Source organism: Lynx canadensis, chromosome C1 (assembly GCF_007474595.2).
Source record: "Lynx canadensis isolate LIC74 chromosome C1, mLynCan4.pri.v2, whole genome shotgun sequence".
Taxonomy (NCBI): Eukaryota; Metazoa; Chordata; class Mammalia; order Carnivora; family Felidae; genus Lynx; species Lynx canadensis.
The window spans coordinates 150,761,369-150,778,519 of NC_044310.1; the positions used below are offsets into that span (position 1 = coordinate 150,761,369).

The window sequence follows — 17,151 nt, forward strand, 5'->3', positions numbered from 1 at the left end:
CAGGGGCTTATAAAAATACATACCAGGAAAAAAACAATATTGGATCAAGGACAAGTCATAATAAATATGAACTTTGCCTTATTCACATAGTAACTCTTTCTCTTTTGTTCTGTAACCTAATTTTGAGCTCCATCTTTGACTCCCAATTTTATTTTAAGTAGCAATATATCATAGTTTTCTTGTTAGCTTTTTTTTTTGGTAGCTTTTGGACTAGATAATTCTACAAAATCACTGTTCTTCTTCACTGTGCAATAATATTCCCACCACAGGCACCATGTTTGTCTCAAAGCTCTGCTACCCAGCAGCAGTGAGGCCATGGCAAATTACTTAATTTCTCTATGTCTCAGATTCCTCAGACATAAATAGAAATAATGACATCTCCCTATTTTATAGGGTGGATGTAGAAATCAATTAAGATCATATATTTAAATGGTTTGGCATGGTGTTCACCTTAGTTACCACTCATCAAGCCTGTCATACTTTCAATAAATCTAGTGTTAGGAACTTCGTGGAGATTAGGTTAAATATACATTGATTGGTAGTCAATTAGTTTTGTAGATTTAAATTTAATTTTTAAAAAGCAAAAAACGTTGTAAGCAGTTCGTGTTCAATTTTAACATAATCTAAGTCTCTAAAATTGCTCACTACCTATTCAAATAGAATTCATGAAGCTTACTCTGTTCAATCATTGAGATTGATCTTAAGATGTTAGTTTTCTGAAAGAAATGTGTCCTTTTTTCCCCTTATTTGCTCCATTTGTTTTACTTCCTCTGGCAGGAATGCAAATCGTTGCATGGAGAATATGTTGGACGAGCCTGTGGCCATGATCACCCATATGTCCCAGATGTTCTGTTTTGGTCAGTGATCCTGTTCTTTTCCACAGTTACTCTGTCAGCCACCCTGAAGCAGTTCAAGACCAGCCGCTATTTTCCAACCAAGGTACTTCGACTACAATTTTCCTGATCAACACGAAGTATGTTATAGTCATATGGGTTTTAAGACAAAAGAAATAGCAATTGCTGTCCTAAAAGGAGCCACTAAAAAGCTTTTTTTTTTTTTTTTTTTTTTTTTTTTTTTTTTTTTTTTTTTTTTTTTTTTTTTAATGTGAAGGAGCTTGCTAGGTTAGGAGTCAGGTGCGATGAGAGAGGTGCTAGGATCCTTTGTGATTCAGGTGCTGGGACTGCATGTTCCCTCTGGGCTTTTATTCTAACTTCAGATCCCAAAGATAAGCTCCCACTTTCCCACTTACGCTTTTGGAAATCAAAAGCACACACTGCATTACTGATTGTCACTTTCTTGCCCAGTGAACAGTGGGAACTATTCCAGCCTGACAGATACCTCATAGGAGCCACTGTTACATTCTCTAATTGGGAAAGCCCCTGCAAGACTCATTGGAACACTATTCTCTTTTTCATTTTTAAAGTGTCAGTCCCTCCCCCTAACCCACCACGTTTGCATCTGCATATTTGGAGAGGAAAGTAAACAGAGAAACAGCTTAGTTCAATATTTAACACTGCAAAGTAACACCTATAATGTCTGACTCAGCCAAAAAGAAAAAAAAAAAAAAAGAAAAAAAAAAAGAAAAGAAACAAGAAAACAAGCTTTTTAGGGATGAGCTAAAGATTATGATCAAAATTCCACTCTAGGAAAATGTTTTAAGAACTGTTTCTTCCAGGTAAAACTTCTGTTTTTGTCACCTCTTCCTTCCCTAAGGTGGAAGATTAATTCCTTTCCCCTCCCCAGAGCTCAATTTAATTAATCCACGGTGGCTTTATAAATGAGAAATGGCTTGAGGCCTCTGGGTAGCTCAGTCGGTTAAGCAGCCAACTTCGACTGAGTTCATGATCTCCGTGTCTATGGTTCGAGCCCTGTGTCGGGCTGTATGCTGACAGCTCCTTGCCTGGAGCCTGCTTCAGATTCTGTGTCTCCTTTCTCTGCCCCTCACCATTCACGCCCTGTCCCTCTCTGTCTCTGAAAAATAAACTTCAAAAAAAAATTCTTTTAAATAAATGGAAAATGGCTTTAAAAACTGGTATACACTTATCTTGATGAGGACTGGGTAATGTGTGGAATTGTTGAATCACTGTATTGCACACCTGAAATGACTATAACACTGTATGTTAACTACACTGGAATTAATTTTTTTTAAAAAAGGAAAAGGAACTAGCTTATACAGAATAACTTTAAATTTTTTCCGCTCTGTTGTACACATTCCCTGCTTCCATACTTAACAACCCAGATAAACTAACTAAAATATTCTGCGTCTTCAATATAAATAGATTCTTTTATTGTGCTTTAGATTATCATATTAAAATGGTACCCTCGGGAGAAAGAATCCTAAAATTCAGCCTAATGCTGGCCATGCAATCTTATTCTGTGTATTAAATATTGATGCACTTAATAAACTTAGATTTTAAATAAATTCTGAAAACAGCACAATCACCATGTAGCTATTACAGAATGCCTGATTCTAGAAAGGTTGAGTGCATATCCATCTTAATGACAGAATACATAAATATATACTCAGGCTCTGACAGAGCTAATTGTAATATTATAATATGCATCAAATATAATATTGTGATATTATGTCATAAAGTGTTTATAAATTGTGATTCTGAATTGTGTTCTTGAGTATTCCTTACTATTTATAGTTCTTTAAGTGACAAGTGTTTTCATCATTTTTAGGTTCGATCCATAGTGAGTGACTTTGCTGTCTTTCTTACAATTCTGTGTATGGTTTTAATTGACTATGCCATTGGGATTCCATCTCCAAAACTACAAGTACCAAGTGTTTTCAAGGTGAAGTTATCATAGCATTTACTACCTATGTCTCCATCTCTGCATGTTCATTTAGATGATAGCTGTAACCCTAATACTTGAGATTTTCATGAAAATATAAGGAATAGAGGGTAATAGAGCATTCAGTAAAATGCCCACTGCATGAGTAAAAATTTTGGTTTAATATTAAAAAGAAAAAAAAAAACAGAAGTGTTATCTAGAGGCTAATTGAAAACTTTTTCTGTCAATTATTCTAGTAGGAATATCTATATGCAACACTCCTGAAAGATAAGGACACATTTTGAAACTAAGGGAAAAATGCGTTATTTTGATGCAAAATTACACAGTGGATAGGCCTTGGGAAAGAGATAAGATTAGGTCTGGACTGGAATTCTGACCATGTTAATAAGTAAGCAATTCTTGGGCCAGTTACTTAACCTCTGTGAGCCTCAGTTTTCTCACCTGTCAGACAGGGATGGGGAGGTCCTCAAAGAATTGTCAAAATGAATTCCTTTGGGACTCATCTCAGGCACCAGCAATGTTCAGAGGCATTCCCTGAACTCCGGAAAGGACCAAGTGTCTGTACGCTATTTTCACATAATGGCCTGTGCACACATATAAGAATTATACACATTTGTCAATGTGCTATTTATAAATGTAAATAAATTTGTCAACTGCAAATTATAAATATTAATATTATTTTATTTACTGTAGGTGTTGATTGAGAACATAGATTTTTGAGCCAGTCAGAGTTTAAATTCTGTCTCCACCACTTACTACCTTTGGGATCTTGGACAACTTACTAGGCCCTTCTATGCCTCAATTTTATTATCTGTATCTTCTTTAGAATGTTTTGAACAAAAAAAGAGTTAAAATATTTAGAGCACTTAGACTAGTGCCTTGTACCTTATAAATGCTTTGTGGATATTACTATTATTATTAAAGGTAGCTCACACAGCATATCAGTGTATAATTGGTGCTTTCCTGGTAGCATCTGTAAGACTTAATTTGATTAGGTATTCATTAATCCAGTAACTAACTATATACGTTCTTTTGTTTCCTGTAGCCTACCAGAGATGATCGTGGCTGGTTTGTTACACCTTTAGGTCCAAATCCATGGTGGACAGTAATAGCTGCCATCATTCCAGCTTTGCTCTGCACTATTCTAATTTTTATGGACCAACAGATTACAGCTGTCATCATCAACAGAAAAGAGCATAAGCTAAAGGTATATTTTAACATCCATTTTAATGCAAATGCTCATGACTTAGTGGATGTCGACTGCTATTTATTATACTTTGCCTGTTCATTTGTATAGTGAAATATTAAGATAATGTTTTCAGGTTTGCAATGTTTATTGTCTGTATTCATGACACTTTGTCTTACAATGAGCTTAAAATTAATTAATTTTTTTAATGTATTTATAGCGCTTGGCTGAGCCTACACTCTGAAACCTTACTTCCAGAACTTAAAATACACATTGCCAAGGCTGTACCTTTACCATGTTTAAAACAATTTAGTGAAATAACCATCTATTCTGGCGACATGCAGCTTTACCAATTTGTCTTGTATATGCCATTCTTCTACTTCTCTATTTGACCCTAAGTATTGTCTATTAGGTTGCCTTCATTATTGGAACAAATTACATATTCAGGTATTTCTCATTTGCTTTAGTTATTCATCTTTCCATAATGTCTATGACATTATGGAAAACCCAGCCATATATGTTATAGTTTGTACGTGATCTCTTTGCTGAGTTTTATTGCACATTTCAATGACTTTTTTATATACAAAGAGAATAAATATGGATATATCTTATTTATTATATTCTGACTCCGTCATTTTGCAACTGTGAATAATCAAAGTTGTTCACTGGTGTGCAGTATTTCTGAGATATTTAATGTAAGCACTATCACTTCTAGGAATATGTTATATAAAATCAACAAAACCAATGAATGGTCAAAAATAATCTAAATCAAAACTTATAAAAGCAGAACATGCACAATTAATCAAATTGTTTTGTTCTGGTATCAGATATAGTGGGGATAATTCCCTGCTATCTTCACATACTCTTTAAACTCTAGGGAAAGTTTCCTTGTCAGAGCAACAGAAATCTTACTTTACAGGATTTCATAAGTATGTGTGTTAGAAGGATTAAACAATCTGTGATTGAACTATTTGATGGAAAATAGTAATGGCATTAATGTAAGAAAGCACAATTATTTGTAATAAATCTTACTAAGTAGGAATTTGGTGTATATTTTGGAGAAAATGTGTGTCTATTTGAAAACAAAGAGCTTTCTTCATTCTCTTTGTAGAAACTAACTCTAGTGCTCCAAACCTTTTTTAAAAGGAGTGTGTTCAATTTCACTTTTTGTTTTTGTCAGGCAAAATTCTTAATTATGTGGAATTTAAGAAACAAAACAAATGAGCGGAGGGAAAAAAAAGAGAGAGACAAACAAGAAACAGACTCTTAACTATAGAGAACACACTGATGGTTACCAGAGGGGAGGTGGGTGGGGGATGGGTGAAATAGGTGATGGGGATTAAGGAGGGCCCTTGTGATGATCTCTGGGTGATGCATGGAAGTGTTGAATCACTGTATTGTACACCTGAAACTAATATTACACTGCATGTTAATTAACTGGAATTTAAATAAAAACTTTTTTTAGAAAGGTAATTTTACAAAAATATGTCAGAAAAGTCTTGGAAACTAGACAAGTGGTATGCTGGTACATGGTTAACAGCCAGTTCTCTGCATTTACAAAAGAGAGACCCTGGTTTATAATGTTTGCTGATTTTCATGGTGTGAATACTCCCACCGTGACCCATTTCAAGTTACCAATGTGACATCAATTGGCAGGAAGAAATTTAGGAAATTAAACTATTGGTTCCCATAAGCCTATACGAGCTGGATCCAAAATACCACTGAAGTACACCATTCAATATTCGAAACTTTGAGTGATGTGCAGGCCTCAAAACAAGGAATTCAGATTTCCAAGTCTAATAGACTACTTATTTAATAACAATTATTCAAAAATATTATTTGCTTTTAAGATATCTGTCATCTGCAAAAGCAAATACTGCCACAACTTAATTAGGAAAGTTACATAGTTGATCAAATAGATCTATAAAACATGTGTAAGTACTTTAGGTTGAATATTGTTAGTCTGTTAACTCTGTTAAGAAGTAGGAAAACATTTTTCCCAGACACTGATTTATTTTTTAAAACTGAAAGCATCTTTATATTTTTCATTGTAAAGTCACATATGCTTTTGGTGTAAAAATTAGACAATAGGGGGGCGCCTGGATGACTCAGTCGGTTAAGCGTCCGACTTCGGCTCAGGTCCTGATTTCGCAGTTTGTGAGTTTGAGATCCGCGTTGGGTTCTGTGCTGACAGATCAGAGCCTGGAGCCTGCTTCAGATTCTGTGTCTACCTCTCTCTCTGCTCCTTCCCTGTCCACACTCTGTCTGTCTGTCTGTCTGTTTCTCTCTCAAAAATAAATAAATATTAAAAAATTAAAAAAAAAAATTAGACAATAGAGGCACCTAGGTGGCTCAGTCGGTTAAGTGTCCAACTCTTGATTTCGGCTCAGGTCATGATCTGGTTTGTGGAATTGAGCCCCACATCGGACTCTGAGCTGACAGCGCAGAGTCTGCTTGGGATTTTCTCTCTTCCTGTCTTTCTACCCCTCCCCCACTTGTGTGTGTGTGCTCTCTGTGTCTCTCTCAAAAATAAGTAAACTTTAAAAAGAATAAATGAAAAAAAATTAGACAATATAAAAAGTTAAAAGACAAAAGTAAAAAATATTATAATTTCATTTCTTAGAGATTATATTGTTAAAATTTTGATATATACCCAAATATATATTTTCATATGACATATGTTACTTGTATTATTTTTCATGTAAGAGCATTAACATGGTAGTCATCCCATGCCAATATATATCTGCATTATCATTTTTGATGGCTGTATATATATTTCATTATATTACACATTTTAAAATGAGCTAAAAGACTCCTATTTTAGGAAGAAAGTAAGCCTTTCAAGTAAGTTAGGTTTTTTGTTTTTGTTTTTAGCCTTTATAATTAGGCAGAAATCCCTCTGATCTCACTAAAAAATTATTCTTTGTAAAGACTACCAGCTAAACTAGTACAGGCAGTATTTTTTCCTATATATTAATGGAACCGTGTTGAAACAAAATATAGAAGTAAGTGAAGATTGCTGAGGGTAATATAACCTTTTTTGGCCATTCCATTCCCTTGTTCTTTCTAGGTCTCCAAACCTTATAAATTACATAACACCTGCTCCTCCTTCTTCATTAGCCTGTGGTAGGCCCTTGATATACACAGTCTTTCCAAAGCTCCAACTCAGCAAATACACTATATTTTCCCTTTAAATATTATGCAGAATAGCTAAAATATCATGTAACATTTTTAAGTGGGCTTTTCAAGTACTTGCATTTGTAGAATTAAATGTAGCATTAAAACATTTCATTTTTTTAAAATTTATTTATTTTGTGGGGTCCAGGGAGAGGCAGAAAGAGAGGGAGACAGAGAATCCCAAGCAGTCTTCTCACTGTCAGCACAGAGTCCGACATGGGGCTTGAACTCACAACTGCAAGATCATGACTTGAGCCAAAATCAAGAGTCAGATGCTTAACCGACTGAGCCACCCAGGCTCCCCAAAGCCTGAAATAAACTTGAGGCTGAATTACTAAAATATATTACATTATTTATAATTAATTTTTTATTATACAAATAAGTGACTATGCAATCAAATTTTTATATTTTATCCCTTCATAGCCTGGATTTAGTAAATAATAGAGCAAGTCTGACTTCATCATAAGCTCTGCTCTGTTGCCATGAGTAGAAGAATTAATCTTTTCTTGGTCCCTGTAAGTCTGAACACCCCATCCTCTTCCTTAGATGTGGATGTTTGCAAAGCAAGTTCCTTCCAGTGAAGATATATTTTACGTACACTGAACACTTTTTTTTTTAACCTCTAACCATTATAAGCTTCAGTATAGTGCGGTCTGCTGCTGCTGATTTTCCTGTTAATGACAAAAAAAATCACATTCTCAGAACATTCTTGAGTCAGAGTAACTGTTTGTTCCATAGCTACTCTCCCCACCTGTTGCTTCACTGAAATGTTTGCACAGTCTCTTGGCTTTGACTTGAACCACACTGTCAGGAAAAGATACGTGTTTCTTGAGTATATCCCCAGACCACAAGTTAACCACATTTTCAGCTTTTACTAATTTTTTTTTATCACTTGAAAACCCATTTTTGCCTTGGTTGAATTATGCCCCCCAAAAGCTTAATGAATCATGTTTTCTAGTTTCTGTAACAAACACCTGGTTGACCCCACAGTGTGTATTTCAGTCCACATTATATATCCAAGTCACCTTGGAATTCATCATTTGTATGTCTCCCAAACTTACATTTTAGATCTTTTCACCTTTTCTTCACTTCCATTACCAAAGTAGTTTTCTTATAGGGCATTTTTTCATGCCATTAAAAATGTTTATATCATTTTGAGAGTGTTACTACATACAGAGTAAAGCTGTGTTGAGCTGAAGAAGTTGGCCCAACTCACTAAGTGACTTCCTCCTCCCTCAGAATGAAGAGGCTCAAATTAGCAAAATTTCAACTCACTGCACCTCATGGTCTTTGGGGTCATTCAGGAGTGATAGAAGCTGCAAAATGCAAGTGTAAAAATTTGAGAAGGCAAATTATTATCTATATTCTATATAGATACAAATCCATACTCTCTCTAGCACTTCTTATCTTTTACCTAGAGAAGTGGGCTAGGCATAGGTTAGCTGAATCCCTTTGAAAAACATTAGAAATAACTGCCTTTTTTTAAAGTACATTCTCTAAAAGTGGAAAGAAAGACACTATGTTACAGAAAAGAAAGTTTCTGTTAAGATACAACTGTAGGCTTTTCTACATGTTTCTGTAGACAGTTCAGGCTTCTTTTGACATCATTTTTAATAAACAGCAATACAATCTCAGATCACTTGAGTAAATGAATGCATTTGCAACATTCATTTGGCACCACATTCTCTTGATGATTATGGCATTTGATATGTTCTTTTTTGCCCTCTTTGTCAGCCTGGTTCTTCATGTCAATCTATAGTCTTTTATGTGGTTAACTTGACAGATGCAGGAAATTGCTGCCAAGCTTTGAAATGAATTTTTTCAGCAGTGGCATCTGGGTATCAGATGGTCCTCTTGGCTGGCCTCTTGTCTTGCTGCATGTTGGTTTTAGTGGGGTCTGGTGTAGCATCACCTGTTGCTATGCTCCCTTTTCCTCCCATATGTCCATTTCCTGTGATTCATGGATGAAAGTGAGAATAAAAGCTCAGATTCTGTCTTTATTTCAGAAAAATCTACAGAAATATGTTAGAAGGTACAGAGTTCTCTCTCTGACAAAGGGATACTTCTCTTTGGCTGTCATGCCTATCAGCTAATAATTTGGGTACAAAGACCAAGTTTTAAGATATTTAATGAAACGCAAGAAGGATGATGATTAATTAGTAGAAGTGCCAGCACTGCTTTATTTCCTTTGATTCACATGAAATTAAGATGCTCCCATTACTGTACAACAAAATCGGGAGGGGATTGTATTTTGTGTTTATTAGATACTTGTGTTTTACAAAACTAGCTTTCTAAATTTAAAAATGAAATTATCCACTCTGAAACCATTATTTTGTCTGCTTCCTGCAATCCAGAATTGCACTGTTTATATTTGTATCGTATTTGTAAAACCCTAAGTAAGAGCTATAGGAAATCACTATCATGAAGAAGGCCTTCCTTGTATTATTAAGCCATAGTGAACATGAACCCTGGGAAAGCCTAGGATGTGCCAAAAAACGCATGCGCAAGTGAGAATCTCAAAGCCCCTGTCCCCTGCCCTCCTCTGATATTTATCCCATGGCTGTTAGCACTTCTTCCATTCTCTCTTAGCAGTACCTTAACTTTGCAAAACAGCCCAGGGGGCACCATTCACACTATACTCCCTCAGAGGCAGAGCTAGGTCCTTTGCTTTCTACATCCTTCTCACTCCAGAGTCCCTAGGACAAAACACTCCTCTAACTGGTAAAGACATGGTCCTTTCAAGGGACCAAAATTTGAGTTCTGTTCTATGTGGCTACATCTTCCAAATTGTTCATTGGACTAGAAGACCATAGTGTGGCTCTGGTGAAGCTTCTTCCAATGCTGTTTTGGTTAAGCTGATACCAGAGTGTTTCTCTTCCGGTGTCCCAGCTCTTAGGAATAAAAATCTTTCCTGAGTTACTTGCAAAAAAAAAAAGTTTCTAGAGTCCTATTCACGAGGGAGTTTGAATTTAGGCATTCTCGTGAGCTGGAACATTGCTACAGCTAAGCCAACCCAAGGAAGGTTGCCACTGTCGTGGTGACAACACAGGAGGAAAATGTCCTTATGTGGATATCTGCCATTTTCTCCTCACTGTCGTCTCCTGCACTTTTATAATTTCGTAGGGGTAGACAGAAAGAAAAGGAAGTACAATTGACTTTAAGAGTGTTTCTCTTAATAGAATGATTAACAAAACAAAATAGCAGAAAGAAAACACCACCAGGACGAGTATGCAACAAATACTCAGCATATTTCACACTCCTGGCTATAGGAGCTTTCATATTAACTAGAAACTGCTTGCAGTTTGGTAAAACTGCCTGGTTAAAAAAAAAAAAGGGCCAAAATTATTCCTCTAGAAGAATTGGTAATTTCTGCTCATATTCATAATAACAAATTTAATGGCTATATATATTTTAAATTATACTTATTAAACCCAATTCTATAATGGTTGAAGTATGCATATTTCCCTCTAAAAAAGCCAATCTGTTCCTTATTGATTGCTTCTTGTGTGCCAATGATTGTGTTAAAAACTACAGGAAAGGGGCACCTGGGTGGCTGAGTCTGTTGAGCGTCTGACTTTGGCTCAGGTCATGATCTCAAGGCTCTAGCTCATGAGTTCCAGCCCTGTATCACTTCGAGCTCGCTGCTGTCAGTGCAGAGCTCACTTTGGATCTTCTGTCCCTCTCCCTCTCTGCCCCTAACCCGCTTGTGCTCTCTCTCTCAAAAATAAATAAATCTTAAAAAAAAACAAAACTACAGGAAATATTGAGAAATTATATGTTACCTGCCCTTAAGAAACATGTAATTTTATTGAGGAGCCTTGAAACAAATGAGTACAAATAAAAAATTATTGTTCAATTGCCAGAATATAATAGTCCCTAACATTTACTGAATGCTTAGTACATATTAGACATTGTTCTAAATGATTTTCAAAGTTAAATAATTTAATTCTCACAACAACCCAAAGGGGTGCCTCCTGTTATCACCATCATCCTTTTTTAGATAGGGAAACAGAGGCACAAGAGGTTAAATGATTTGTCCAGGGGCATTGGTTGAGCCAGCATTTGATCCCGGGCCACCTATGTCCAGAACCTAAGCCGTTAACCACTTTATCATACTACCTTTCATGAAGTAGTCATTAATAGTTGGAGCGTAAAGTAGGCCAAGCCATTTGCTACCGCTGAGGCTTTTTGCTGATGATTTCCTATGGTGGGGGGGGGGGGGGGAAACGCTGCTTGCTCTTCCCCACCTGCCCTCAGCCACTCACCCTCTCCTAGAGAGCTGTCTCACTTCCCTGCATCTCCACTCCACACGCCTCCTGCACCTGTTTCCTCAGTTATGTTTCCTGCCTGGTCCTAGAAAGCATGGAAGTTTGCAACACCTGGAGGTCAGTGAGAGTGGAGCAGGATCACAGAGAGGTAGAAAACACAAAAACTTTCATTTTAGGGAGGGGCCAAATATTTCTGGTGCTGAAACTGAAACAGATGAGAATAAGATAGAGAATAAAAGCTGTATTAGAATAAAAATAGGTAAATATAAGGAAGCTTAGATTCCATGATATTATTTTTCCCAGTAAGACATTGAGACACCCTCCCATTGAGACAAAAGAAGGCAATTGGACACAGAATGTTTGAGAAGAGTTTCTTTTTAGGAGATCTGATGTGAAGGGCTTCTTAAGCATTGTCAGGAAGTAATTTCTATTCACAGGCCATTCTGAGTGTTGTTGTTGATACAATCCTTACTTTGTTTTCTGTTTTCTACCTGATGCCTGGTATATGGTGTTCAGTAATTTTTTGGTATGAATTAATCACAAATGAGTAGATATACGAATTGTGATTCAACTTGCCTACTTAAGGAAACTAAGAGAAGTGACTGTATTTAATAATGACTTCAATTATCCAACAGAAATAGAATGGAAACTAACATAATATTAACCCAGTAATACATTAAACCTATTAAAGTAGATAGAAGTCACTATAATCATAATTGTAAAAGGAACATTTGCAGCTTTTCTTTAAGTGGATTATATGTTTTCACACTGTTACCTTTTTATCTTTAACTTGTTTTGCATTTTAGAATCAGTTGTCTAAGACTCAAGGTAATCTCTCTTTTCTATTCTCATGGTTTCATGGTGGCGGTATCATTTGTCTCTATGCTAAGTTCAGTTTCTGTGAGAATCCTCTTTTCTTTCCACAGAAAGGTTGCGGGTACCATCTGGATCTATTGATGGTGGCTGTCATGCTAGGGGTGTGCTCCATCATGGGCCTGCCGTGGTTTGTGGCTGCCACTGTCCTGTCCATCACTCATGTCAACAGCTTAAAACTGGAATCAGAATGTTCAGCTCCAGGAGAACAGCCCAAGTTTCTTGGCATTCGGGAGCAAAGGGTTACTGGGCTTATGATTTTTATTCTTATGGGTTCATCAGTCTTCATGACCAGTATTCTGAAGGTAATTAAATCTACCTTTATGAAGCTGAGAGAGGGCAGAATATATTTATTATTGTTTAAGAAATCTCACTTGAATCTAAGCCAACAATTTGCAAATATTGTATGACATGTGATACAAATGATAAATTTCTTTACCATGTTTATACAACTTCTTAACGGGAAGTTATGGGCTATATTTCAGAATCCTTAAATGCATGAGAAATTTAGTCTGGCAAAGTAAAGTTTGATGTGTAAGTTATTATCATAATTTTGAAATAGTTACCAAGTTATGGGGACAGGTCACTCATTTTTAGCTAATTTTTGACTTGAGTTCACTGTAGGCCTACATGAAATAAAGTCTCCATTTTCTTGTCAGGTGTATTTGCAATTAACATTACCTAGTGCAAAATAGAGGTACAGAGATGAACAATGTAATGGTCATGGCCACATATGCAGTTTTGTGTATTAAATGTTACATGAAACTGCTACATGGACATCACTATTGTATATACTTATTTTTTCACATTTAAAATAATTGAATCCATTTTGAAAAGCATTAAAGAGTAATTATTTTGTCATAGAATTTTGGCAGATATTACCAAGGTATGTCAATTATATTTTAAATTATAGCTCATTTTATTTGCCTGTACTTTGAAAATTTTGATGGAATCCTTCAGTCATTTATACAAGTTTACTTATATTTATCATTTTTTGGAAGTACATTTGTAAGAATTCATTTCTATGTTATATAAGTAATTATAGAGCTAGAATTATGCTGAGCTAGTCCAGTAAAAAGAGAAAAATTGAACAGTTCACATGTTTGCAAATATCTGGCATAATGTAAGAACATCTAGATGTTAGCTCCATTCTTCATCTTTAATCCCAATATCTTTTTTTCTTATTACTTTATTATGCAAATAAAACTTCATTTTAGTTGTCATATTTAGAAATCAGTGTAAGAGAATGTTTGAAGCCTAAATCTTTCAATACTGTGAACATAAACCATCCATTGAACACTTCAGTGTATAGTTACAGATAAGCTTTATCAAATAACCTTAACCAACCCAAAAATTAAATGGAGAAAAGACGAGGAAGGGAATTAAATTACATTATTTTAAAAGCATATTCTGAGTCATGGTTTCCAAAGCTACTATATTTATTAATAAATAAATATCTGTATTAGCCTGGTTAACACATATCTTAACTTTTACATAGAAATTACTTTAAAAAAAAGTTCCTCATTTAAAACTATGTAATTGGAGAACACATTTCAATTATTTTAATGTTTACTTATTTTTGAGAGAGAGCGAGTAAGTGAGCGAGAGCAGGGGAGGGACAGAGAAAGAGGAAGACACAGAATCTGAAGCAGACTCCAGACTCTGAGCTGTCAGCACAGAGCCCAACAGGGGGCTTGAACTCACGAATCTTTGCTAAATCATGACCTAAGCCAAAGTCCAATGCTTAACTGACTGAGCTACCCAGGCGCCCCTGGAGAAAACATTTCAATGGCATAAATAATTACATTTGTCCAAACTACTATAATAACCTGCATCAGATTCATTTGGAAGTGCTACTCCAGCTCAGAACTGGTAAAGACTAAAGTAACACTTGTATTTATTTAAAACAATGGTAACAATTGAAAAAAAACTATAGCAAATTTCACTACACACTGTTGATACCAAATTTCACTATCTCTATGACAGAAAATTAGACAGTTTATAAATAGAATAGGCTTATATCAAGATTGCTTTCATGTTTCTGACCAATTAACTTTATAAATATAAAGTTACATAATATAAACATAAACTTTATAAAAATAAATATAACTTTATAAAATATATCTAATATTCACCTAAATTATTTCCAGATAAATGTAGTTCTCTTTTCAGTAAATTTAGTCTTGTTTTTTCTCTTCAAATGCTAACAAAAATTTTCACCATCTTAAATATTCCTGTGCCTGAAATAGTCTCAGCACTCTGGTACAGAAAATATCAAAGTTTTCATTGAACACATACCTTTTTTTCCCCTCCAGGTAGATTATTAAAAACAACTGTCATCTCTTTTATTTTGTCCTGTTTGTATAGTTATATTCATGTGGTCACATAAAAATCATTATCTTATCATTGTGAGGCAAAATTCAAATTTCCCTATAGTAGTACAATAATAATAGTTAATATTTATTGTTTATTATGTATTATAAATGTACTTTTTTAGGCTTTGGCCTATTAAATACTCATAACAACCCTATTATCCCCATCCCTTTTTAGATATATGTGGGGAAGCTAAGGCACAGAGAGCTTAAGTAACTGACCTAAGATTATGCAGCTAAAAAAGTGCTAGAGTGGGGATTTGAACCTGAGTCTTCTGACTTGGCCCACTATTGCTTCTAAAATATTTTTCTGTGTTTTTCTTTGGTAAGTGAAAAACAGCATGAGCAGTTATTTGAAAATAACTTATATCTTTTTTCTAATTGTTCTTTTACAGTTTATTCCCATGCCTGTGCTATATGGAGTGTTTCTTTATATGGGTGCTTCATCTCTAAAGGGAATTCAGGTAAATTGCTTTCAGTAAATGATGCACATCTGTGATGACTTACCTTGGGTCGATTCATGCTAAATCATGTGATAGCTAAGAAAATGACATCATCTGACGATCAGCTTTCAGACCACAATTAAATTTCTTCAACCTGGTTCCTAACTTTAAGGTACTTTTGTTTACCATAAGTTATGTTAAAACTGTATAAGGTTTAGACTTTACAACCCTCTTAGAAAAGTAATGACAGTATATTTCAAAATATATCCAAAAGCTTTTAATCTTTGCTACTGTAATCGTGTGTATGGAACAGAAAAGAACTGTATGCACAAAGATGTTCATTGTAACACATACTATCAAAATATTGGAAATAACCCAACTATCCATCAGCAGTAAAATAATTAAGTGGTCTATGGTACAGTCATTTAAAATTGGTAATTATGATGGCCATAAAAGGAACATGATAAAAATGCTTATGGCTTAATAATCCAAAGCAAAAAAGTAGGAAAACAAGCTGTACCTACCATAGGTTTATAAAGCTGTGAGTGTGAATGGACCAAAAAGGAAGGCAGATAAATAAAAACAATTTATGGGGCGCCTGGGTGGCGCAGTCAGTTAAGCGTCCGACTTCAGCCAGGTCAAGATCTCGCGGTCCGTGAGTTCGAGCCCCGCGTCAGGCTCTGGGCTGATGGCTCAGAGCCTGGAGCCTGTTTCCGATTCTGTGTCTCCCTCTCTCTCTGCCCCTCCCCTGTTCATGTTCTGTCTCTCTCTGTCCCAAAAATAAAAAATAAAAAACGTTGAAAAAAATTAAAAAAAAAAAAAACAATTTATTAGGATAGTGAGACCCTGGGTGATTATTTTCCTTTTATGCTTGTGTTTCTATCATTGTTACAATTATAGTTATAGGATTCTTTTTTTTAAAAAATTAAAAGTAAAGGTACAGGGTAAGGCGATTTCAAGGTACAAAGGAAAACTTAGTTGTTCAAGTATTGGTTAAATCAATGTAATTATACGAATTTTCTATTGCTGCATAACAGATTACAGTTCACTTAGTGGCTTTAAACAACAAACACTTATTATCTCACATTTTGTGCGGGTTATGAATTTGGGAGTAGATTAGCCGGGTGGTTCTAGCTCCAGGTGTCTCATGTGGTTCCTGTCAGAATGTGGACAAGGTCTGCAGGCATCTGAAAGCTTGAATAGGACTGGAGGACCAGGGTCTGAGATGGCTGATCACACGGCTGTGGGAAAAGGCATCAGCCTCTCCCTGGCTTTTGGCAGGATGCCCCAGGTTGGTTGGTTTGTTTGTTTGTTGTTGTTGCTGCTGTTGTTGTTTTGCCACACAGGCCTCTCCACAGGAGACTCAAGTGCCCTCATGACCCGGAAGCTAACTTCCATCAGCGTGAGCACCCCGAAAGAGAGGGAGGGTGGAGTCACTGTGCCTTTTGGCTTAGTTGCCAAAGTCACACATGGTCACTTCCATTTTTTTCTTATATGTTAGGGGTGAGTCATTATATCCAGCTTGCACACGTGGAGGGAAATTAGACCCCATCTCTTGAAGAGACTAGTGTGGAAGAATTTGTGGACACATTTTAAAATGACCACAACTGTATTGTAAATCTTTGCGGAGGTGCTTAGCAAATTATTCGTGCTTATGATACTATAATGGTTTGAATAGTGCTTCCCCCAAATTCACGCCCGCTTGGAAACTCAGGATGTGACCTTATTTAAAGATAGAGTCTTGGAGATGGATTAGTTTTGGAACTCAAAATGAGCTCATCTTCACCCTAAGTCCAGTGACTGGCATCCTTCTAAGAAGAGAGGACACAGAGAGACACAGGGAAGAATGCCACACAAGGACAGAGGCAGATTTCTACTTAAATTTACCTTTGAATAATCTTGTCTTATAACTTAACATTATTGATCTGAAGCACTAAAGTTTTCTTGAAAGGAGATGAATTCTGAGGGCTATTTATTGAAAATAAATTTATTTTTTGTTGGCCAAAAGGAATACATAAATTGCTGCTTTTCCT

General features: G+C 35.7%; 1 protein-coding gene across 7 annotated transcripts in view; it reads left to right on the forward strand.

Annotated features, from left to right (window-relative positions):
• Positions 1–17,151, forward strand: part of SLC4A10 (solute carrier family 4 member 10) — a 295,709-nt gene that overhangs the window by 253,243 nt on the left and 25,315 nt on the right. For all 7 annotated transcript variants that reach the window (XM_030325195.1, XM_030325192.1, XM_030325198.1 and 4 more), the window contains 5 exons: positions 778–939; positions 2,686–2,799; positions 3,845–4,006; positions 12,357–12,608; positions 15,071–15,139. In XM_030325195.1, the coding sequence (XP_030181055.1) occupies positions 778–939; positions 2,686–2,799; positions 3,845–4,006; positions 12,357–12,608; positions 15,071–15,139 (759 nt within the window). The remainder of the gene's footprint in view (positions 1–777; positions 940–2,685; positions 2,800–3,844; positions 4,007–12,356; positions 12,609–15,070; positions 15,140–17,151) is intronic.